The sequence below is a fragment of the Harmonia axyridis genome, chromosome 3, assembly GCF_914767665.1.
Source record: "Harmonia axyridis chromosome 3, icHarAxyr1.1, whole genome shotgun sequence".
Classification (NCBI taxonomy): domain Eukaryota; kingdom Metazoa; phylum Arthropoda; class Insecta; order Coleoptera; family Coccinellidae; genus Harmonia; species Harmonia axyridis.
The window spans coordinates 47,244,166-47,269,049 of record NC_059503.1 but is presented as its reverse complement, the minus strand read 5'-3'; the positions used below and the strand labels follow the sequence as shown (position 1 = coordinate 47,269,049).

Below are 24,884 nucleotides of genomic sequence, written 5' to 3'. Positions count from 1 at the left end.
AAAGCTTGACACACGTGTCTAAGGAAACCACTTTGGTATAAGGGACTGTTCTTATTCCCTTCTTTTTCTTTAATGAACAATTATCCAAGTAAGCCATTCCACATTGTTGATTTTCTTGGACTCGGATGTCACGCAGGTAGCTATAATCTCCCACGTGGTAAGGTCAATTTCTGCTGTAACCACAAATGCACGACTGACTTCTCTTGTTGATTTCATTCGTTTTTTATTTTCTTCAATGTTTCTCATTCTAACACTTTTCATCGTATTGCACAGGGACAAAAGCTTGACACACGTGTCTAAGGAAACCACATTGATATAATGGACTGTTCTTATTCTCTTCTTTTTGTTTGATGAACAATTATCCAAGTAAGCCATTTCACATTGTTGTTTTTTTTGGTCTCGGATGTCACGCAGGTAGCTATAATCTCTCAATTGGTGAGGTCAATTGCTGCTGTAGCCACAAATGCACGACTGACTTCTGTTGTTGATTTCATTCGTTTGTTATTTTCTTCAATGTTTCTCATTCTAACACTTTTCATCGTATTGCACAGGGACGAAAGCTTGACACACGTGTCTATGGAAACCACATTGGTATAAGGGACTGTTCTTACTTCATTCTTTCTGTATAATGATCAATTATCCAAGTAAGCCATTCCACATTGTTGATTTTCTTGGACTCGGATGTCACGCAGGTAGCTATAATCTTCCACGTGGTAAGGTCAATTGCTGCTGTGATCACAAATGCACGACTGACTTCTGTTGTTGATTTGATTTCTTTGTTATTTCCTTCAATGTTTCTCATTCTAACACTTTTCATCGTATTGCACAGGGACGAAAGCTTGACACGCGTGTCTAAGGAAACCACTTTGGTATAAGGGACTGTTCTTATTCCCTTCTTTATGTTTAATGAACAATTATCCAAGTAAGCCGTTCCACATTGTTGATTTTCTTGGACTCGGATGTCACGCAGGTAGCTATAATCTCCCACGTGGTAAGATCAATTGCTGCTTTAACAATAAATGGACGGCTGACTTCTGTTGTTGATTTCATTTGTTTGTTATTAAATTCAATGTTTCTCATTCTAACACTTTTCATCGTATTGCACAGGGACGAAAGCTTGACACACGTGTCTAAGGAAACCACATTGATATAATGGACTGTTCTTATTCTCTTCTTTTTGTTTGATGAACAATTATCCAAGTAAGCCATTTCACATTGTTGTTTTTCTTGGTCTCGGATGTCACGCAGGTAGCTATAATCTCTCAATTGGTGAGGTCAATTGCTGCTGTAACCACAAATGCTCGACTGACTTCTGTTGTTGATTTCATTCCTTTGTTATTTCCTTCAATCTTCATCATTCTAACACTTTTCATCGTATTGCACAGAGACGAAAGCTTGACACACGTGTCTAAGGAAACCACATTAATATAAGGGACTGTTCTTATTCTCTTCTTTTTGTTTAATGAACAATTATCCAAGTAAGCCATTTCACATTGTTGTTTTTCTTGGTCTCGGATGTCACGCAGGTAGCTATAATCTCTCAATTGGTAAGTCAATTGCTGCTGTAACCACAAATGCACGACTGACCTCTGTTGTTGATTTCATTCGTTTGTTATTTTCTTCAATGTTTCTCATTCTAACACTTTTCATCGTATTGCACAGGGACGAAAGCTTGACACGCGTGTCTAAGGAAACCACTTTGGTATAGGGGACTGTTCTTATTCCCTTCTTTTTCTTTAATGAACAATTATCCAAGTAAGCCATTCCACATTGTTGATTTTCTTGGACTCGGATGTCACGCAGGTAGCTAGAATCTCCCACGTGGTAAGGTCAATTGCTGCTGTAACCACAAATGCACGACTGACTTCTGTTGTTGATTTCATTTGTTTGTTTTTTCCTTCTATGTTTCTCATTCTTACATTTTTCATCGTATTGCACATGGACGAAAGCTTGACACACGTGTCTATGGAAACCACATTGGTATAAGGGACTGTCCTTACTTCATTCTTTCTGTATAATGATCAATTATCCAAGTAAGTCATTCCACATTGTTGATTTTCTTGGACTCGGATGTCACGCAGGTACCTTTAATCTCCCACGTGGTAAGGTCAATTGCTGCTGAAACCACAAATGCACGACTGACTTCTGTTGTTGATTTCATTTGTTTGTTATTTCCTCCAATGTTTCTCATTCTAACACTTTTCATCGTATTGCACAGGGACGAAAGCTTGACACACGTGTCTAAGGAAACCACTTTGGTATAAGGGACTGTTCTTATTCCCTTCTTTTTGTTTAATGAACAATTATCCAAGTAAGCCATTCCAAATTGTTGATTTTCCTGGACTCGGATGTCACGCAGGTAGCTATTATCTCCCACGTGGTAAGGTCAATTGCTGCTGTAACCACAAATGCACGACTGACTTCTGTCGTTGATTTCATTTGTTTGTTATTTCCTTCAATGTTTCTCATTCTAACACTTTTCATGGTATTGCACAGGGACGAAAGCTTGACACGCGTGTCTAAGGAAACCACTTTGGTATAAGGGACTGTTCTTATTCCCTTCTTTTTGTTTAATGAACAATTATCCAAGTAAGCCATTCCAAATTGTTGATTTTCCTGGACTCGGATGTCACGCAGGTAGCTATAATCTCCCACGTGGTAAGGTCAATTGCTGCTGTAACCACAAATGCACGACTGACTTCTGTTGTTGATTTCATTCGTTTGTTATTTTCTTCAATGTTTCTCATTCTAACACTTTTCATCGTATTGCACAGGGACGAAAGCTTGACACACGTGTCTATGGAAACCACATTGTTATAAGGGACTGTTCTTACTTCATTCTTTCTGTATAATGATGAATTATCCAAATAAGCCATTCCACATTGTTGATTTTCTTGGACTCGGATGTCACGCAGGTAGCTATAATCTCCCACGTGGTAAGGTCAATTGCTGCTGTAATCACAAATGCACGACTGACTTCTGTTGTTGATTTGATTTGTTTGTTATTTCCTTCAATGTTTCTCATTCTAACACTTCTCATCGTATTGCACAGGGACGAAAGCTTGACACACGTGTCTATGGAAACCACATTGGTATAAGGGACTGTTCTTATTCCCTTCTTTCTGTACAATGATCAATTATCCAAGTAAGCCATTCCACATTGTTGATTTTCTTGGACTCGGATGACACGCAGGTAGCTATAATCTTTTACGTGGTGAGGTCAATTGCTGCTGTAACCACAAATGCATGACTGACTTCTGTTGTTGATTTCATTTGTTTGTTATTTCCTTTAATGTTTCTCATTCTAACATTTTTCATCGTATTGCACAGGGACGAAAGCTTGACACACGTGTCTATGGAAACCACATTGGTATAAGGGACTGTCCTTACTTCATTCTTTCTGTATAATGATCAATTATCCAAGTAAGTCATTCCACATTGTTGATTTTCTTGGACTCGGATGTCACGCAGGTACCTTTAATCTCCCACGTGCTAAGGTCAATTGCTGCTGAAACCACAAATGCACGACTGACTTCTGTTGTTGATTTCATTTGTTTGTTATTTCCTCCAATGTTTCTCATTCTAACACATTTCATCGTATTGCACAGGGACGAAAGCTTGACACACGTGTCTAAGGAAACCACTTTGGTATAAGGGACTGTTCTTATTCCCTTCTTTTTCTTTAATGAACAATTATCCAAGTAAGCCATTCCACATTGTTGATTTTCTTGGGCTCGGATGTCACGCAGGTAGCTGTAATCTCCCACGTGGTAAGGTCAATTGCTGCTGTAACCACAAATGCACGACTGACTTCTGTTGTTGATTTCATTCGTTTGTTATTTTCTTCAATGTTTTTCATTCTAACACTTTTCATCGTATTGCACAGGAACGAAAGCTTGACACCCGTGTCTAAGGAAACCACTTTGGTATAAGGGACTGTTCTTATTCCCTTCTTTCTGTTTAATGAACAATTATCCAAGTAAGCCATTCCACATTGTTGATTTTCTTGGACTCGGATGTCACGCAGGTAGCTATAATCTCCCACGTGGTAAGGTCAATTGCTGCTGTAACCACAAATGCACGACTGACTTCTGTTGTTGATTTCATTTGTTTGTTATTTCCTTTAATGTTTCTCATTCTAACACTTTTCATCGTATTGCACAGGGACGAAAGCTTGACACACGTGTCTAAGGAAACCACTTTGGTATAAGGGACTGTTCTTATTCCCTTCTTTTTGTTTAATGATCAATTATCCAAGTAAGCCGTTCCACATTGTTGATTTTCTTGGGCTCGGATGTCACGCAGGTAGCTGTAATCTCCCACGTGGTAAGGTCGATTGCTGCTGTAACCACAAATGCACGACTGACTTCTGTTGTTGATTTCATTCGTTTGTTATTTTCTTCAATGTTTCTCATTCTAACACTTTTCATCGTATTGCACAGTGACGAAAGCTTGACACACGTGTCTAAGGAAACCACTTTGGTATGAGGGACTGCTTTTCTTCCCTTTTTTCTTTTTGATGAACAATTATCCAAGTAAGCCATTCCACATTGTTGATTTTCTTGGACTAGGATGTCACGCAGCTAGCTATAATGTCCCACGTGGTAAGGTCAATTGCTGCTGTAACCACAAATGCACGACTGACTTCTGTTGTTGATTTCATTTGTTTGTTATTTCCTTCTATGTTTCTCATTCTAACACTTTTCATCGTATTGCACAGGGACGAAAGCTTGACACACGTGTCTGAGAAAACCACTTTGGTATGAGGGACTGTTCTTATTCCCTTCTTCTTGTTTAATCAACAATTATTCAAGTAAGCCATTCCACATTGTTGATTTTCTTGGACTCGGATGTCACGCAGGTAGCTATAATCTCCCACGTGGTAAGGTCAATTGCTGCTGTAACCACAAATGCACGACTGACTTCTGTTGTTGATTTCATTTGTTCGATATTTCCTTCAATGTTTCTCATTCTAACACTTTTCATCGTATTGCACACGGACGAAAGCTTGACACACGTGTCTAAGGAATCCACATTGGTATGAGGGACTGTTCTTCTTCCCTTTTTTCTGTTAGATGAACAATTATCCAGATAAGCCATTTCACATTGTTGATTTTCTTGGACTCGGATGTCACGCAGGTAGCTATAATCTCCCACGTGGTAAGATCAATTGCTGCTCTTACAATAAATGGACGGCTGACTTCTGTTGTTGATTTCATTCGTTTGTTATTTTCTTCAATGTTTCTCATTCTAACACTTTTCATCGTATTGCACAGGGACGAAAGCTTGACACACGTGTCTATGGAAACCACATCGGTATAAGGGACTGTTCTTACTTCATTCTTTCTGTATAATGATGAATTATCCAAGTAAGCCATTCCACATTGTTGATTTTCTTGGACTCGGATGTCACGCAGGTAGCTATAATCTCCCACGTGGTAAGGTCAATTGCTGCTGTAATCACAAATGCACGACTGACTTCTGTTGTTGATTTGATTTGTTTGTTATTTCCTTCAATGTTTCTCATTCTAGCACTTCTCATCGTATTGCACAGGGACGAAAGCTTGACTCACGTGTCTATGGAAACCACATTGGTATAAGGGACTGTTCTTATTCCCTTCTTTCTGTACAATGATCAATTATCCAAGTAAGCCATTCCACATTGTTGATTTTCTTGGACTCGGATGACACGCAGGTAGCTATAATCTTTTACGTGGTAAGGTCAATTGCTGCTGTAACCACAAATGCACGACTGACTTCTGTTGTTGATTTCATTTGTTTGTTATTTCCTTTAATGTTTCTCATTCTAACATTTTTCATCGTATTGCACAGGGACGAAAGCTTGACACACGTGTCTAAGGAAACCACTTTGGTTTAAGGGACTGTTCTTATTCCCTTCTTTTTGTTAAATGAACAATTATCTCAAGTAAGGCGTTCCACATTGTTGATTTTCTTGGGCTCGTATGTCACGCAGGTAGCTGTAATCTCCCACGTGGTAAGGTCAATTGCTGCTGTAACCACAAATGCACGACTGACTTCTGTTGTTGATTTCATTCGTTTGTTATTTTCTTCAATGTTTCTCATTCTAACACTTTTCATCGTATTGCACAGGAACGAAAGCTTGACACGCGTGTCTAAGGAAACCACTTTGGTATAAGGGACTGTTCTTATTCCCTTCTTTTTGTTTAATGAACAATTATCCAAGTAAGCCATTCCACATTGTTGATTTTCTTGGACTCGGATGTCACGCATGAAGCTATAATCTCCCACGTGGTAAGGTCAATTGCTGCTGTAACCACAAATGCACGACTGACACCTGTTGTTGATTTCATTCGTTTGTTATTTTCTTCAATGTTTCTCATTCTAACACTTTTCATCGTATTGCACAGGGACGAAAACTTGACACGGGTATCTAAGGAAACCACTTTGGTATAAGGGACTGTTATAATTCCTTTCTTTCTGTTTAATGAACAATTATCCAAGTAAGCAATTCCACATTGTTGATTTTCTTGGACTCGGATGTCACGCAGGTAGCTATAATCTCCCACGTGGTAAGGTCAATTGCTGCTGTAACCGCAAATGCACGACTGACTTCTGTTGTTGATTTCATTTGTTTGTTATTTCCTTTAATGTTTCTCATTCTAACACTTTTCATCGTATTGCACAGGGACGAAAGCTTGACACACGTGTCTAAGGAAACCACTTTGTTATAAGGGACTGTTCTTATTCCCTTCTTTTTGTTTAATGATCAATTATCCAAGTAAGCCGTTCCACATTGTTGATTTTCTTGGGCTCGGATGTCACGCAGGTAGCTGTAATCTCCCACGTGGTAAGGTCGATTGCTGCTGTAACCACAAATGCACGACTGACTTCTGTTGTTGATTTCATTCGTTTGTTATTTTCTTCAATGTTTCTCATTCCAACACTTTTCATCGTATTGCACAGTGACGAAAGCTTGACACACGTGTCTAAGGAAACCACTTTGGTATGAGGGACTGCTCTTCTTCCCTTTTTTCTTTTTGATGAACAATTATCCAAGTAAGCCATTCCACATTGTTGATTTTCTTGGACTAGGATGTCACGCAGCTAGCTATATTGTCCCACGTGGTAAGGTCAATTGCTGCTGTAACCACAAATGCACGACTGACTTCTGTTGTTGATTTCATTTGTTTGTTATTTCCTTCTATGTTTCTCATTCTAACACTTTTCATCGTATTGCACAGGGACGAAAGCTTGACACACGTGTCTGAGAAAACCACTTTGGTATGAGGGACTGTTCTTATTCCCTTCTTCTTGTTTAATCAACAATTATTCAAGTAAGCCATTCCACATTGTTGATTTTCTTGGACTCGGATGTCACGCAGGTAGCTATAATCTCCCACGTGGTAAGGTCAATTGCTGCTGTAACCACAAATGCACGACTGACATCTGTTGTTGATTTCATTTGTTCGATATTTCCTTCAATGTTTCTCATTCTAACACTTTTCATCGTATTGCACACGGACGAAAGCTTGACACACGTGTCTAAGGAATCCACATTGGTATGAGGGACTGTTCTTATTCCCTTTTTTCTGTTAGATGAACAATTATCCAGATAAGCCATTTCACATTGTTGATTTTCTTGGACTCGGATGTCACGCAGGTAGCTATAATCTCCCACGTGGTAAGATCAATTGCTGCTCTAACAATAAATGGACGGCTGACTTCTGTTGTTGATTTCATTCGTTTGTTATTTTCTTCAATGTTTCTCATTCTAACACTTTTCATCGTATTGCACAGGGACGAAAGCTTGACACACGTGTCTAAGGAAACCACTTTGGTATAAGGGACTGTTCTTATTCCCTTCTTTTTCTTTAATGAACAATTATCCAAGTAAGCCATTCCACATTGTTGATTTTCTTAGACTCGGATGTCACGCAGGTAGCTATAATCTCCCACGTGGTAAAATCAATTTCTGCTGTAACCACAAATGCACGACTGACTTCTGTTGTTGATTTCATTTGTTTGTTATTTCCTTTAATGTTTCTCATTCTAACACTTTTCATCGTATTGCACAGGGACGAAAGCTTGACACACGTGTCTAAGGAAACCACTTTGTTATAAGGGACTGTTCTTATTCCCTTCTTTTTGTTTAATGATCAATTATCCAAGTAAGCCGTTCCACATTGTCGATTTTCTTGGGCTCGGATGTCACGCAGGTAGCTGTAATCTCCCACGTGGTAAGGTCGATTGCTGCTGTAACCACAAATGCACGACTGACTTCTGTTGTTGATTTCATTCGTTTGTTATTTTCTTCAATGTTTCTCATTCCAACACTTTTCATCGTATTGCACAGTGACGAAAGCTTGACACACGTGTCTAAGGAAACCACTTTGGTATGAGGGACTGCTCTTCTTCCCTTTTTTCTTTTTGATGAACAATTATCCAAGTAAGCCATTCCACATTGTTGATTTTCTTGGACTAGGATGTCACGCAGCTAGCTATATTGTCCCACGTGGTAAGGTCAATTGCTGCTGTAACCACAAATGCACGACTGACTTCTGTTGTTGATTTCATTTGTTTGTTATTTCCTTCTATGTTTCTCATTCTAACACTTTTCATCGTATTGCACAGGGACGAAAGCTTGACACACGTGTCTGAGAAAACCACTTTGGTATGAGGGACTGTTCTTATTCCCTTCTTCTTGTTTAATCAACAATTATTCAAGTAAGCCATTCCACATTGTTGATTTTCTTGGACTCGGATGTCACGCAGGTAGCTATAATCTCCCACGTGGTAAGGTCAATTGCTGCTGTAACCACAAATGCACGACTGACTTCTGTTGTTGATTTCATTTGTTCGATATTTCCTTCAATGTTTCTCATTCTAACACTTTTCATCGTATTGCACACGGACGAAAGCTTGACACACGTGTCTAAGGAATCCACATTGGTATGAGGGACTGTTCTTATTCCCTTTTTTCTGTTAGATGAACAATTATCCAGATAAGCCATTTCACATTGTTGATTTTCTTGGACTCGGATGTCACGCAGGTAGCTATAATCTCCCACGTGGTAAGATCAATTGCTGCTCTAACAATAAATGGACGGCTGACTTCTGTTGTTGATTTCATTCGTTTGTTATTTTCTTCAATGTTTCTCATTCTAACACTTTTCATCGTATTGCACAGGGACGAAAGCTCGACACACGTGTCTAAGGAAACCACTTTGGTATAAGGGACTGTTCTTATTCCCTTCTTTTTCTTTAATGAACAATTATCCAAGTAAGCCATTCCACATTGTTGATTTTCTTGGACTCGGATGTCACGCAGGTAGCTATAATCTCCCACGTGGTAAGATCAATTTCTGCTGTAACCACAAATGCACGACTGACTTCTGTTGTTGATTTCATTCGTTTGTTATTTTCTTCAATGTTTCTCATTCTAACACTTTTCATCGTATTGCACAGGGACGAAAGCTTGACACACGTGTCTAAGGAAACCACATTGATATAATGGACTGTTCTTATTCTCTTCTTTTTGTTTGATGAACAATTATCCAAGTAAGCCATTTCACATTGTTGTTTTTCTTGGTCTCGGATGTCACGCAGGTAGCTATAATCTCTCAATTGGTGAGGTCAATTGCTGCTGTAACCACAAATGCACGACTGACTTCTGTTGTTGATTTCATTCGTTTGTTATTTTCTTCAATGTTTCTCATTCTAACACTTTTCATCGTATTGCACAGGGACGAAAGCTTGACACACGTGTCTATGGAAACCACATTGGTATAAGGGACTGTTCTTACTTCATTCTTTCTGTATAATGATCAATTATCCAAGTAAGCCATTCCACATTGTTGATTTTCTTGGACTCGGATGTCACGCAGGTAGCTATAATCTCCCACGTGGTAAGGTCAATTGCTGCTGTGATCACAAATGCACGACTGACTTCTGTTGTTGATTTGATTTGTTTGTTATTTCCTTCAATGTTTCTCATTCTAACACTTTTCATCGTATTGCACAGGGAAGAAAGCTTGACACGCGTGTCTAAGGAAACCACTTTGGTATAAGGGACTGTTCTTATTCCCTTCTTTATGTTTAATGAACAATTATCCAAGTAAGCCGTTCCACATTGTTGATTTTCTTGGACTCGGATGTCACGCAGGTAGCTATAATCTCCCACGTGGTAAGATCAATTGCTGCTTTAACAATAAATGGACGGCTGACTTCTGTTGTTGATTTCATTTGTTTGTTATTAAATTCAATGTTTCTCATTCTAACACTTTTCATCGTATTGCACAGGGACGAAAGCTTGACACACGTGTCTAAGGAAACCACATTGATATAATGGACTGTTCTTATTCTCTTCTTTTTGTTTGATGAACAATTATCCAAGTAAGCCATTTCACATTGTTGTTTTTCTTGGTCTCGGATGTCACGCAGGTAGCTATAATCTCTCAATTGGTGAGGTCAATTGCTGCTGTAACCACAAATGCACGACTGACTTCTGTTGTTGATTTCATTCGTTTGTTATTTCCTTCAATCTTCCTCATTCTAACACTTTTCATCGTATTGCACAGAGACGAAAGCTTGACACACGTGTCTAAGGAAACCACATTAATATAAGGGACTGTTCTTATTCTCTTCTTTTTGTTTAATGAACAATTATCCAAGTAAGCCATTTCACATTGTTGTTTTTCTTGGTCTCGGATGTCACGCAGGTAGCTATAATCTCTCAATTGTTAAGTCAATTGCTGCTGTAACCACAAATGCACGACTGACCTCTGTTGTTGATTTCATTCGTTTGTTATTTTCTTCAATGTTTCTCATTCTAACACTTTTCATCGTATTGCACAGGGACGAAAGTTTGACACGCGTGTCTAAGGAAACCACTTTGGTATAAGGGACTGTTCTTATTCCCTTCTTTTTCTTTAATGAACAATTATCCAAGTAAGCCATTCCACATTGTTGATTTTCTTGGACTCGGATGTCACGCAGGTAGCTAGAATCTCCCACGTGGTAAGGTCAATTGCTGCTGTAACCACAAATGCACGACTGACTTCTGTTGTTGATTTCATTTGTTTGTTTTTTCCTTCTATGTTTCTCATTCTTACATTTTTCATCGTATTGCACAGGGACGAAAGCTTGACACACGTGTCTATGGAAACCACATTGGTATAAGGGACTGTCCTTACTTCATTCTTTCTGTATAATGATCAATTATCCAAGTAAGTCATTCCACATTGTTGATTTTCTTGGACTCGGATGTCACGCAGGTACCTTTAATCTCCCACGTGGTAAGGTCAATTGCTGCTGAAACCACAAATGCACGACTGACTTCTGTTGTTGATTTCATTTGTTTGTTATTTCCTCCAATGTTTCTCATTCTAACACTTTTCATCGTATTGCACAGGGACGAAAGCTTGACACACGTGTCTAAGGAAACCACTTTGGTATAAGGGACTGTTCTTATTCCCTTCTTTTTGTTTAATGAAAAATTATCCAAGTAAGCCATTCCAAATTGTTGATTTTCCTGGACTCGGATGTCACGCAGGTAGCTATAATCTCCCACGTGGTAAGGTCAATTGCTGCTGTAACCACAAATGCACGACTGACTTCTGTTGTTGATTTCATTTGTTTGTTATTTCCTTCAATGTTTCTCATTCTAACACTTTTCATGGTATTGCACAGGGACGAAAGCTTGACACGCGTGTCTAAGGAAACCACTTTGGTATAAGGGACTGTTCTTATTCCCTTCTTTTTGTTTAATGAACAATTATCCAAGTAAGCCATTCCAAGTTGTTGATTTTCCTGGACTCGGATGTCACGCAGGTAGCTATAATCTCCAACGTGGTAAGGTCAATTGCTGCTGTAACCACAAATGCACTACTGACTTCTGTTGTTGATTTGATTTGTTTGTTATTTCCTTCAATGTTTCTCATTCTAACACTTCTCATCGTATTGCACAGGGACGAAAGCTTGACACACGTGTCTATGGAAACCACATTGGTATAAGGGACTGTTCTTATTCCCTTCTTTCTGTACAATGATCAATTATCCAAGTAAGCCATTCCACATTGTTGATTTTCTTGGACTCGGATGACACGCAGGTAGCTATAATCTTTTACGTGGTAAGGTCAATTGCTGCTGTAACCACAAATGCACGACTGACTTCTGTTGTTGATTTCATTTGTTTGTTTTTTCCTTCTATGTTTCTCATTCTTACATTTTTCATCGTATTGCACAGGGACGAAAGCTTGACACACGTGTCTATGGAAACCACATTGGTATAAGGGACTGTCCTTACTTCATTCTTTCTGTATAATGATCAATTATCCAAGTAAGTCATTCCACATTGTTGATTTTCTTGGACTCGGATGTCACGCAGGTACCTTTAATCTCCCACGTGGTAAGGTCAATTGCTGCTGAAACCACAAATGCACGACTGACTTCTGTTGTTGATTTCATTTGTTTGTTATTTCCTCCAATGTTTCTCATTCTAACACTTTTCATCGTATTGCACAGGGACGAAAGCTTGACACACGTGTCTAAGGAAACCACTTTGGTATAAGGGACTGTTCTTATTCCCTTCTTTTTGTTTAATGAAAAATTATCCAAGTAAGCCATTCCAAATTGTTGATTTTCCTGGACTCGGATGTCACGCAGGTAGCTATAATCTCCCACGTGGTAAGGTCAATTGCTGCTGTAACCACAAATGCACGACTGACTTCTGTTGTTGATTTCATTTGTTTGTTATTTCCTTCAATGTTTCTCATTCTAACACTTTTCATGGTATTGCACAGGGACGAAAGCTTGACACGCGTGTCTAAGGAAACCACTTTGGTATAAGGGACTGTTCTTATTCCCTTCTTTTTGTTTAATGAACAATTATCCAAGTAAGCCATTCCAAGTTGTTGATTTTCCTGGACTCGGATGTCACGCAGGTAGCTATAATCTCCAACGTGGTAAGGTCAATTGCTGCTGTAACCACAAATGCACTACTGACTTCTGTTGTTGATTTGATTTGTTTGTTATTTCCTTCAATGTTTCTCATTCTAACACTTCTCATCGTATTGCACAGGGACGAAAGCTTGACACACGTGTCTATGGAAACCACATTGGTATAAGGGACTGTTCTTATTCCCTTCTTTCTGTACAATGATCAATTATCCAAGTAAGCCATTCCACATTGTTGATTTTCTTGGACTCGGATGACACGCAGGTAGCTATAATCTTTTACGTGGTAAGGTCAATTGCTGCTGTAACCACAAATGCACGACTGACTTCTGTTGTTGATTTCATTTGTTTGTTATTTCCTTTAATGTTTCTCATTCTAACATTTTTCATCGTATTGCACAGGGACGAAAGCTTGACACACGTGTTTAAGGAAACCACTTTGGTATGAGGGACTGTTCTTATTCCCTTCTTTTTGTTTAATGAACAATTATCCAAGTAAGCCATTCCACATTGTTGATTTTCTTGGACTCGGATGACACGCGGGTAGCTATAATCTCCCACGTGGTAAGGTCAATTGCTGCTGTAACCACAATTGGACGGCTGACTTCTGTTGTTGATTTCATTTGTTTGTTATTTCCTTCAATGTTTCTCATTCTAACACTTCTCATCGTATTGCACAGGGACGAAAGCTTGACACACGTGTCTATGGAAACCACATTGGTATAAGGGACTGTTCTTATTCCCTTCTTTCTGTATGATGATCAATTATCCAAGTAAGCCATTCCACATTGTTGATTTTCTTGGACTCGGATGACAAGCAGGTAGCTATAATCTTTAACGTGGTAAGGTCAATTGCTGCTGTAACCACAAATGCACGACCGACTTCTGTTGTTGATTTCATTTCTTTGTTATTTACTTCTATGTTTCTCATTCTAACACTTTTCATCGTATTGCAGAGGGACGAAAGCTTGACACACGTGTCTAAGGAAACCACTTTTTTTTGTTTAATCAACAATTATCCAAGTAGGCCATTCCACATTGTTGATTTTCTTGGACTCGGATGTCACGCAGGTAGCTATAATCTCCCACGTGGTAAGGTCAATTGCTGCTGTAACCACAAATGCACGACTGACTTCTAATGTTGATTTCATTCGTTTGTTATTTTCTTCAATGTTTCTCATTCTAACACTTTTCATCGTATTGCACAGGGACGAAAGCTTGACACGCGTGTCTAAGGAAACCACTTTGGTATAAGGGACTGTTCTTATTCCCTTCTTTTTGTTTAATGAACAATTATACAAGTAAGCCATTCCACATTGTTGATTTTCTTGGACTCGGATGTCACGCAGGTAGCTAGAATCTCCCACGTGGTAAGTTCAATTGCTGCTGTAACCACAAATGCACGACTGACTTCTGTTGTTGATTTCATTTGTTTGTTTTTTCCTTCTATGTTTCTCATTCTTACACTTTTCATCGTGTTGCACAGGGACGAAAGCTTGACACACGTGTCTATGGAAACCACATTGGTATAAGGGACTGTCCTTACTTCATTCTTTCGGTATAATGATCAATTATCTAAGTAAGTCATTCCACATTGTTGATTTTCTTGGACTCGGATGTCACGCAGGTAGCTTTAATCTCCCACGTGGTAAGGTCAATTGCTGCTGAAACCACAAATGCACGACTGACTTCTGTTGTTGATTTCATTTGTTTGTTATTTCCTTCAATGTTTCTCATTCTAACACTTCTCATCGTATTGCACAGGGACGAAAGCTTGACACACGTGTCTATGGAAACCACATTGGTATAAGGGACTGTTCTTATTCCCTTCTTTCTGTATGATGATCAATTATCCAAGTAAGCCATTCCACATTGTTGATTTTCTTGGACTCGGATGACAAGCAGGTAGCTATAATCTTTAACGTGGTAAGGTCAATTGCTGCTGTAACCACAAATGCACGACCGACTTCTGTTGTTGATTTCATTTCTTTGTTATTTACTTCTATGTTTCTCATTCTAACACTTTTCATCGTATTGCAGAGGGACGAAAGCTTGACACACGTGTCTAAGGAAACCACTTTTTTTTGTTTAATCAACAATTATCCAAGTAGGCCATTCCACATTGTTGATTTTCTTGGACTCGGATGTCACGCAGGTAGCTATAATCTCCCACGTGGTAAGGTCAATTGCTGCTGTAACCACAAATGCACGACTGACTTCTAATGTTGATTTCATTCGTTTGTTATTTTCTTCAATGTTTCTCATTCTAACACTTTTCATCGTATTGCACAGGGACGAAAGCTTGACACGCGTGTCTAAGGAAACCACTTTGGTATAAGGGACTGTTCTTATTCCCTTCTTTTTGTTTAATGAACAATTATACAAGTAAGCCATTCCACATTGTTGATTTTCTTGGACTCGGATGTCACGCAGGTAGCTAGAATCTCCCACGTGGTAAGTTCAATTGCTGCTGTAACCACAAATGCACGACTGACTTCTGTTGTTGATTTCATTTGTTTGTTTTTTCCTTCTATGTTTCTCATTCTTACACTTTTCATCGTGTTGCACAGGGACGAAAGCTTGACACACGTGTCTATGGAAACCACATTGGTATAAGGGACTGTCCTTACTTCATTCTTTCGGTATAATGATCAATTATCTAAGTAAGTCATTCCACATTGTTGATTTTCTTGGACTCGGATGTCACGCAGGTAGCTTTAATCTCCCACGTGGTAAGGTCAATTGCTGCTGAAACCACAAATGCACGACTGACTTCTGTTGTTGATTTCATTTGTTTGTTATTTCCTCCAAAGTTTCTCAATCTAACACTTTTCATCGTATTGCACAGGGACGAAAGCTTGACACACGTGTCTAAGGAAACCACTTTGGTATGAGGGACTGTTCTTATTTCCTTCTTTTTGTTCAATCAACAATTATCCAAGTAAGCCATTCCACATTGTTGATTTTCTTGGACTCGGATGTCACGCAGGTAGCTATAATCTCCCACGTGGTAAGGTCAATTGCTGCTGTAACCGCAAATGCACGACGGATTTCTGTTGTTGATTTCATTTGTTTGTTATTTCCTTCAATGTTTCTCATTCTAACACTTTCAGGATATGTTGCGATCAGTGGCGGTCGTACCCTCCAACCCCTCTGATGAAGAGCCCACTCCGGAGAGAATAACCAGAATCTCCGGACCCTTCCGGAAAATCCGTACCCTCGGCGAGGGAGGTTTTGGAAAAGTGTTCGAGGTCGAACACGGAGATATAAGATTTGCTCTGAAGGTGGCCCCGAAAGACGAGGTGTCCATGACGGAGCTGAGGATGCTGAAAGCCATGAGACACCCAAACGTGGTCCGCCTATTGGTGGATTACGTAACCGACGAACGGCTCTATCTTGGGGTCGAGCTGATGGAGGGAGACCTGTTGGAACTGGTCCAACGACGGGGGCCTCTGCCGGAGGGGGAGTGTTGTGATATGTTGGGGCAGGCTTTCGCTGGGCTGGCGGCCTGCCATGCTCAGCGTATCCTGCACCGGGATATAAAACCGGGGTCGGCGGGTCTGCATCGCTGATTTCGGGCTCGCCTGCCGACTTAATCAGAGGTTCCCGACCACGTCGCGGCGAGCTGGTACTCCCCCATTTTGGGCACCGGAGGTCCTGAAAAGGTTGCCATTCGGACTCCCCTCGGATGTGTGGGCCATGGGAGTGACGGCTTTATACATGGCAACCGGGAAGCTACCCTTCATGACGCCGAATGGGGAAAAGAAGGTCATGAACTTGATAGGACACTACCGCGGGGAGGAGATGTTCGAGGTGCCAGAGAGATTACGCAGCAGCCTGGTGGAACTTCTGAGGGTTGATCCAGCGCATCGCCCTTCCGCTGCATGGGGCGAGATGACCTTCAGGCAGCTGGCCGTATAAGCCAAAGAGGGGTCCAAAGAGATGGCCTCATCTGAAAGACCGTCAAAATTTGAGGCCATAAAGGTGGGAGAGAGCTTTGTAGAAGCCTTTGAGAGGCAACCAAAGGGTGGCTGGACTCCCCGATTCAGGCAGAGGCTGCTGCGGTTTCGCCCTCCAGGAGTGCGGGGTAGACTCCACCCTAAGTTCGTGTTTCCGAATGGGAGGACGAAGCGAATTTGGGTTCCCCAGGAGTAAGGGCGCCTCTCTGTCCCGCGGACGTCCGTCTGTCCGTCAATAAGTGAAGTAGGTCGTCATTGGTGTTGGTAAGTTTTATACAATGGGTCGCTAATCTTGTTGTGTTTTAGAACAAAGATGTCTAGAGGAGAGTGGGACCTCATCGACGCCGGAATAGTGGAATCCATGCCGGCCAGTTTCGACGAGTTAGTGGAGGAAGAAATCGAATTCTGGCAACCGCAACGGAAGGAGACGGCGGCTAGGGGACCACCTACATCTCTATGTCATCACACAACACCTCCGGCGAGACGACGCCCCTATGACTTACCTCGTGGCCATGCCGGTGGACGACACAAGCCAAAGGCTAGAAAACCCCGCAGGCCTTCCAGAACCCACGTACCAGCCCCAGACCCACACTACCCAAGAGCGCAGAGGGAAGTTCCACGCTTCATCAAACTCATGGAGGGTGCATGTTTGCGGTGTGGACTACTGGGCCACGCCCGGAGACATTGCCGGAACAACGTCCGATTATTTTGTTCTCGCTGCGGTCGTTTGGGAGTTATGTCTAGGGATTGTCCATGCCCAAGAGAAAATCGAGCCCGGACGAGGCAACAAGAGGAGCCGTCTAGAGTCGGAATGGATCAGGGCGTGAGGTCAGGTCAACCCAATCTCCGGTCCATTGGAATCCAGTGTGAGCTACTGCGACCCTCAACGAACCTCCAACTATGGCCGATGGAGATTCACCCAGGGATGATATTGGCCGTCTGCCAATAGATAGTTGAACAGCGGGGTAGCAGGTGGTGACAAAAAAAACTTTCGTTTTTTTTTGGGGAAGTAAGGGGGGTGTGTAACGAAGTGAAATTCGTTACTAGAATCACCCGGTATAATTTAGCCCAGGTCAAGAATTCAATAATTATTTTACTAGAATCACCTAGTATAATTTACCCAGGTTTAGAATTCAATGATTATTTTATTAGAATCACCCAGTATAATTTGCCCCAGGTTTAGAATTCCATCATTATTCTACCAGTCATCTGAGTAGGTGAAAATAAAATATTAATTGAGAGCAGTGAAGGTATTTTTCGTCCAATTCAAAAATTTTCATTTGGAATAATTTCTGATTTATTTATTTCATGAAAATATAACGATGCAATTTAAAATATCAGCCTATGTATAAAAACTTTCGAGCGACAACGCGATGGACGTTATCTCTTCAATATGTTCTTTTTTACATGTTGTCGTTCGTTTTTCATAGGTATACCGCCGATTTCGAGACTCGAAATTTTCCCCTTCCAACCGAGATTACAAGTGAAGTATTTCGGAAAAGGAGGATTATTCTTGCCGGTGTCTTCGAAGTATTAAGTTATTTTCCGATTTACTCCTGTCGGCGTCTTCGAGCTATATATTTTCATAGTTATTGAGCGGATTTTCTTGAGTAACAATTAAGAGTTTAATTTATAGTTTGTAATTTTTCTTTTGAACGTTGGACGTTTTAGTGCCGTATTTTATATTCGTGAATTTGACACTTAGCCCGTACACGAAAAGAATTTGAGTTCGTGTAGTGAAGTGGGAAATTCTTAGGATTGGTAAGAACCGTTTTATTCCTGTCTGTATTATCGGTGACTTTCCTGTGTTCCATCGATACTTTCCGAGTGTGATTTATTTGCAATTTATTTTATTTCTAAGATCTTTCTTTCTCAAGTGGAGTTTGTCTGTTCGGTTCCTTATTGCGAGCAACTCTTATTTGAAACTACCAGGCAAAACTCCTTATCTTGGGGAGAGGGGTCGTTTATTTCCGATCTCCGGATCACTGCGGCCTTTAAGGTTAATTATCCTGTCCGGTCCGACTCGAGTCGTTAATTGGTGGATGCGCCGAGGTATACCGTAAGTGAAATTTATTTCTTTGATCTTTCTTTCTCAAGTGGAGTTTGTCTGTCCGGTTCCTTATTGCGAGCAACTCTTATTTGGAACTACCAGGCAGAACTCCTTATCTTGAGGAGAGGGGTCGCTCATTTCCGATCTCCGGATCACCGCGGTGTTTTGGGCTAATTACCCTGTCCGATCTGACTCGAGTCGTGAATTGGTGGATGCGCCGAAGTATACCCGAGTGAAATTTATTTCTCAGATCTTTCTTTCTCAAGTGGAGTTTGTCTGTCCGGTTCCTTATTGCGAGCAACTCTTATTTGGAACTACCAGGCATAACTCCTTATCTTGGGGAGAGGGGTCGCTTAATTCCGATCTCCGGATCACAGCAGTCTTTTCGGCGAATTACCCTGTCCGGTCTGACTCGAGTCTAGAATTGGTGGATGCGCCATAGTATACCCCGAACGAAGTTTATTTCTTAGATTTATTTTGGTGGATGTGCCGACAGATACCCTGATTGACATCTGTTTCTAAGACCCAACTTTCTCAGGTGGAATCTGTGTGTCGGGTACCTTATTGCGAGCAACTCTTATTTGGGACCACCAGACAGAATTCCTTATCTTGTGGAGCGGGGTCGCTTATTTCCGATTCACGGATCACCGTGGTCATTTCGGTGAGTCACCCTGCCCAGTCCGACCTGAGATTTATTTTGGTGGATGCGCCGACAAGTACCCTGATTGAAATCTGTGTCTAAGACCCAACTTTCTCAAGTGGAATCCGTGTGTCGGGTCCCTTATTGCGAGTAACTCTTATTTGGGACCACCAGACGGAATTCCTTATCTTGTGGAGAGGGGTCGCGTATTTCCGATTCACTGATCACCGTGGTCATTTCGGTGAGTCACCCTGCCCAGTCTGACTTAATATCAATTTTTGGTGGATGCGCCGATACAAGACCTGATTCGAAGATATTGTTCAGGCTTGCTGTTTCTAATAAAGAGGTATCGAACCGGACCGTACGGAACACAGGATAGGTAGTCACATCTGACTTATTAGACTGCATTTCACACGCCAATCTGCATGCTTTCCACGCTTGTCCGCACTTAACCGTTTTTATCATCGCTCAATTTGCTTGCTCACTGCTTACTAATTTCTGCTGCTTGATATACGCCACCTGCTCACCTCGCTTAGTTCTCGTTCCGTACCGTGTTGCATTGTAAATATTTGCTTTTGGTGTTTAGTAGCCTTTTGCATTATTGTATATATAGGATAGTATTGTATATAATTTGGTGTTGTACATAAGGGAACGGATATTGTTAAATATAGTGTGTTTCGTCAGGGTGTCTTTTATTTATCTCATAGACATTTACTGCCATTTAGCGAAATAAATCACCACTGGTCAATCGCTCTTACCTCAGATTGAATCGAACCCTTCTCCAACTGTTTAAAAGCTACCCAGGGTCGATAATAGTGAGCGACGTAAGGAATTGCGACCTTATAAAACCTATCGCAATTGGCGCCCGAGGTAATATAGGAGAGAAATAGTAAACAATCATCAATCCGAAGAAAGTCGCCGTCACAGACTCGAATGTCACGCAGGTAGCTATAATCTCCCACGTGGTAAGGTCAATTGCTGCTGTAACCACAAATGCACGACTGACTTCTGTTGTTGATTTCATTTGTTTGTTATTTCCTTTTCTGTTTCTCATTCTAACACTTTTCATCGTATTGCACAGGGACGAAAGCTTGACACACGTGTCTAAGGAAACCACTTTGGTATAAGGGACTGTTCTTATTCTCTTTTTTTTGTTTAATCAACAATTATCCAAGTAGGCCATTCCACATTGTTGATTATCTTGGACTCGGATGTCACGCAGGTAGCTATAATCTCCCACGTGGTAAGGTCAATTGCTGCTGTAACCACAAAGGCACGACTGACTTCTAATGTTGATTTCATTTGTTTGTTATTTCCCTCAATGTTTCTCATTCTAACACTTCTCATCGTATTGCACAGGGACGAAAGCTTTACACACGTGTCTAAGGAAACCACTTTGGTATAAGGGACTGTTCTTATTCCCTTCTTTTTGTTCAATCAACAATTATCCAAGTAAGCCATTCCACATTGTTGATTTTCTTGGACTCGAATGTCACGCAGGTAGCTATAATCTCCCACGTGGTAAGGTCAATTGCTGCTGTAACCACAAATGCACGACTGACTTCTGTTGTTGATTTCATTTGTTTGTTATTTCCTTCTATGTTTCTCATTCTAACACTTTTCATCGTATTGCACAGGGACGAAAGCTTGACACGCGTGTCTAAGGAAACCACTTTGGTATAAGGGACTGTTCTTAATCCCTTCGTTTTGTTTAATGAACAATTATCCAAGTAAGCCATTCCACATTGTTGATTTTCTTGGACTCGGATGTCACGCAGGTAGCTATAATCTCCCACGTGGTAAGGTCAATTGCTGCTGTAACCACAAATGCACGACTGACTTCTGTTGTTGATTTCATTTGTTTGTTATTTCCTTCTATGTTTCTCATTCTAACACTTTTTTTCGTATTGCACAGGAACGAAAGCTTGACACACGTGTCTAAGGAAACCACAAGGGTTTGTTCTCATTCCCTTTTTTCTTTTTGATGAACAATTATCCAAGTAAGCCATTCCACATTGTTGATTTTCATGGACTCGGATGTCACGCAGGTAGCTATAATCTTCCACGTGGTAAGGTCAATTGCTGCTGTAACCACAAATGCTCGACTGACTTCTACTGTTGATTTCATTCGTTTGTTATTTTCTTTAATGTTTCTCATTCTAACACTTTTCATCGTATTGCACAGGGACGAAAGCTTGACACACGTGTCTAAAGAAACCACAAGGGTTTGTTCTCATTCCCTTTTTTCTTTTTGATGAACAATTATCCAAGTAAGCCATTCCACATTGTTGATTTTCATGGACTCGGATGTCACGCAGGTAGCTATAATCTTCCACGTGGTAAGGTCAATTGCTGCTGTAACCACAAATGCTCGACTGACTTCTACTGTTGATTTCATTCGTTTGTTATTTTCTTTAATGTTTCTCATTCTAACACTTTTCATCGTATTGCACAGGAACGAATGCTTGACACACGTGTCTAAGGAAACAACTTTGGTATAAGGACTGTTCTTATTCCCTTCTTTTTGTTTAATGAACAATTATCCAAGTAAGCCATTCCACATTGTTGATTTTCTTGGACTAGGATGTCACGCAGCTAGCTATAATCTCCCACGTGGTAAGGTCAATTGCTGCTGTAACCACAAATGCACGACTGACTTCTGTTGTTAATTTCATTCGTTTGTTATTTTCTTTAATGTTTCTCATTCTAACACTTTTCATCGTATTGCACAGGGACGAAAGCTTGACACACGTGTCTAAAGAAACCACAAGGGTTTGTTCTCATTCCCTTTTTTCTTTTTGATGAACAATTATCTAAGTGAGCCATTCCACATTGTTGATTTTTTTGGACTCGGATATCACGCAAGTAGCTATAATCTCCCACGTGGTAAGGTCCATTGCTGCTGTAACCACGAATGCACGATTGACTTCTGTTGTTGATTTCATTTGTTTGTTATTTTCTTCAATGTTTCTCATTCTAACACTTCTCATCGTATTGCACAGGGACGAAAGCTTGACACAAGTGTCTAAGGAAACAACTTTGGTATAAGGACTGTTCTTATTCCCTTCTTTTTGTTTAATGAACAATTATCCAAGTAAGCCATTCCACATTGTTGATTTTCTTGGAATCGGATGTCACGCAGGTAGCTATAATCTCCCACGTGGTAAGGTCAATTGCTGCTGTATCCACAAATGCACGACTGACTTCTGTTGTTGATTTCATTTGTTTGTTTTTTCCTTCTATGTTTCTCATTCTAACACTTTTTATCGTATTGCACAGGGACGAAAGCTTGACTTACGTGTCTAAGGAAGCCACATTGGTATGAGGGACTGTTCTTATTCCGATTCCACATTGTTGATTTTCTTGGACTAGGATGTCACGCAGCTAGCTATAATCTCCCACGTGGTAAGGTCAATTGCTGCTGTAACCACAAATGCATGACTGACTTCTGTTGTTGATTTCATTTGTTTGTTTTTTCCTTCTATGTTTCTCATTCTAACACTTTTCATCGTATTGCACAGGGACGAAAGCTTGACACACGTGTCTAAGGAAACCACAAGGGTTTGTTCTCATTCCTTTTTTTCTTTTTGATGAACAATAATCCAAGTAAGCCATTCCACATTGTTGATTTTTTTGGACTCGGATGTCACGCAGGTAGCTATAATCTCCCACGTGGTAAGGTCCATTGCTGCTGTAACCACGAATGCACGATTGACTTCTGTTGTTGATTTCATTTGTTTGTTATTTCCTTCTATGTTTCTCATTCTAACAATTTTCATCGTATTGCACAGGGACGAAAGATTGACACACGTGTCTAAGGAAACCACTTTGGTATGGGGACTGTTCTTATTCCCTTCTTTTTGTTTGATGAACAATTATCCAAGTAAGCCATTCCACATTGTTAATTTTCTTGGACTCGGATGTCACGCAGGGAGCTATAATCTCCCACGTGGTAAGGTCAATTGCTGCTGTTACCACAAATGCACGATTGACTTATGTTGTTGATTTCATTCGTTTTTTATTTTCTTGAATGTTTCACATTCTAACACTTTTTATCGTATTGCACAGGGACGAAAGCTTGACACACGTGTCTAAGGAAACCACTTTGGTATAAGGGACTGTTCTTATTCCCTTCTTTTTGTTTAATGAACAATTATCCAAGTAAGCCATTCCACATTGTTGATTTTCTTGGACTCGGATGTCACGCAGGTAGCTATAATTTCATACGTGGTAAGGTCCATTGCTGCTGTAACCACGAATGCACGATTGACTTCTGTTGTTGATTTCATTTGTTTGTTATTTCCTTCTATGTTTCTCATTCTAACAATTTTCATCGTATTGCACAGGGACGAAAGCTTGACACACGTGTCTAAGGCAACCACTTTGGTATGAGGGACTGTTCTTATTCCCTTCTTTTTGTTTAATGAACAATTATCCAAGTAAGCCATTCCACATTTTTGATTTTATTGGACTCGGATGTAACGCAGGTAGCTATAATCTCCCACGTGGTAAGGTCAATTGCTGCTGTAACCACAAATGCACGACTGACTTCTGTTGTTGATTTCATTCGTTTGTTATTTTCTTCAATGTTTCTCATTCTAACACTTTTCATCGTATTGCACAGGGACGAAAGCTTGACACACGTGTCTAAGGAAACAACTTTGGTATAAGGACTGTTCTCATTCCCTTCTTTTTGTTCAGTGAACAATTATCCAAGTAAGCCATTCCACATTGTTGATTTTCTTGGACTCGGATGTAACGCAGGTAGCTATAATCTCCCACGTGGTAAGGTCAATTGCTGCTGTAACCACAAATGCACGACTGACTTCTGTTGTTGATTTCATTTGTTTGTTTTTTCCTTCTATGTTTCTCATTCTAACACTTTTTATCGTATTGCACAGGGACGAAAGCTTGACACGTGTCTAAGGAAACCACATTGGTATAAGGGACTGTTCTTATTCCCTTTTTTCTTTTTGATGAACAATAATCCAAATAAGCCATTTCACATTGTTGATTTTCTTGGACTCGGATGTCACGCAGGTAGCTATAATCTCCCACGTGGTAAGGTCAATTGCTGCTGTAACCACGAATGCACGACTGACTTCTGTTGTTGATTTCATTCGTTTGTTATTTCCTTCAATGTTTCTCATTCTAACACTTTTCATCGTATTGCACAGGGACGAAAGCTTGACACACGTGTCTAAGGAAACCACTTTGGTATAAGGGACTGTTCTTATTCCCTTCTTTCTGTTTAATGAACAATTATACAAGTGAGCCATTCCACATTGTTGATTTTCTT

The 24,884-nt window shown here is 40.4% G+C and overlaps 1 protein-coding gene across 1 annotated transcript; it reads left to right on the top strand.

Annotated features, from left to right (window-relative positions):
* Positions 1-16,052: 16,052 nt before the first annotated feature.
* LOC123675356 (cell division control protein 2 homolog) lies at positions 16,053-16,508 on the top strand. The gene has a single exon (XM_045610708.1). It carries the CDS (start codon positions 16,053-16,055, stop codon positions 16,506-16,508), a length of 456 nt encoding a protein of 151 aa, XP_045466664.1.
* Positions 16,509-24,884: the final 8,376 nt, after the last annotated feature.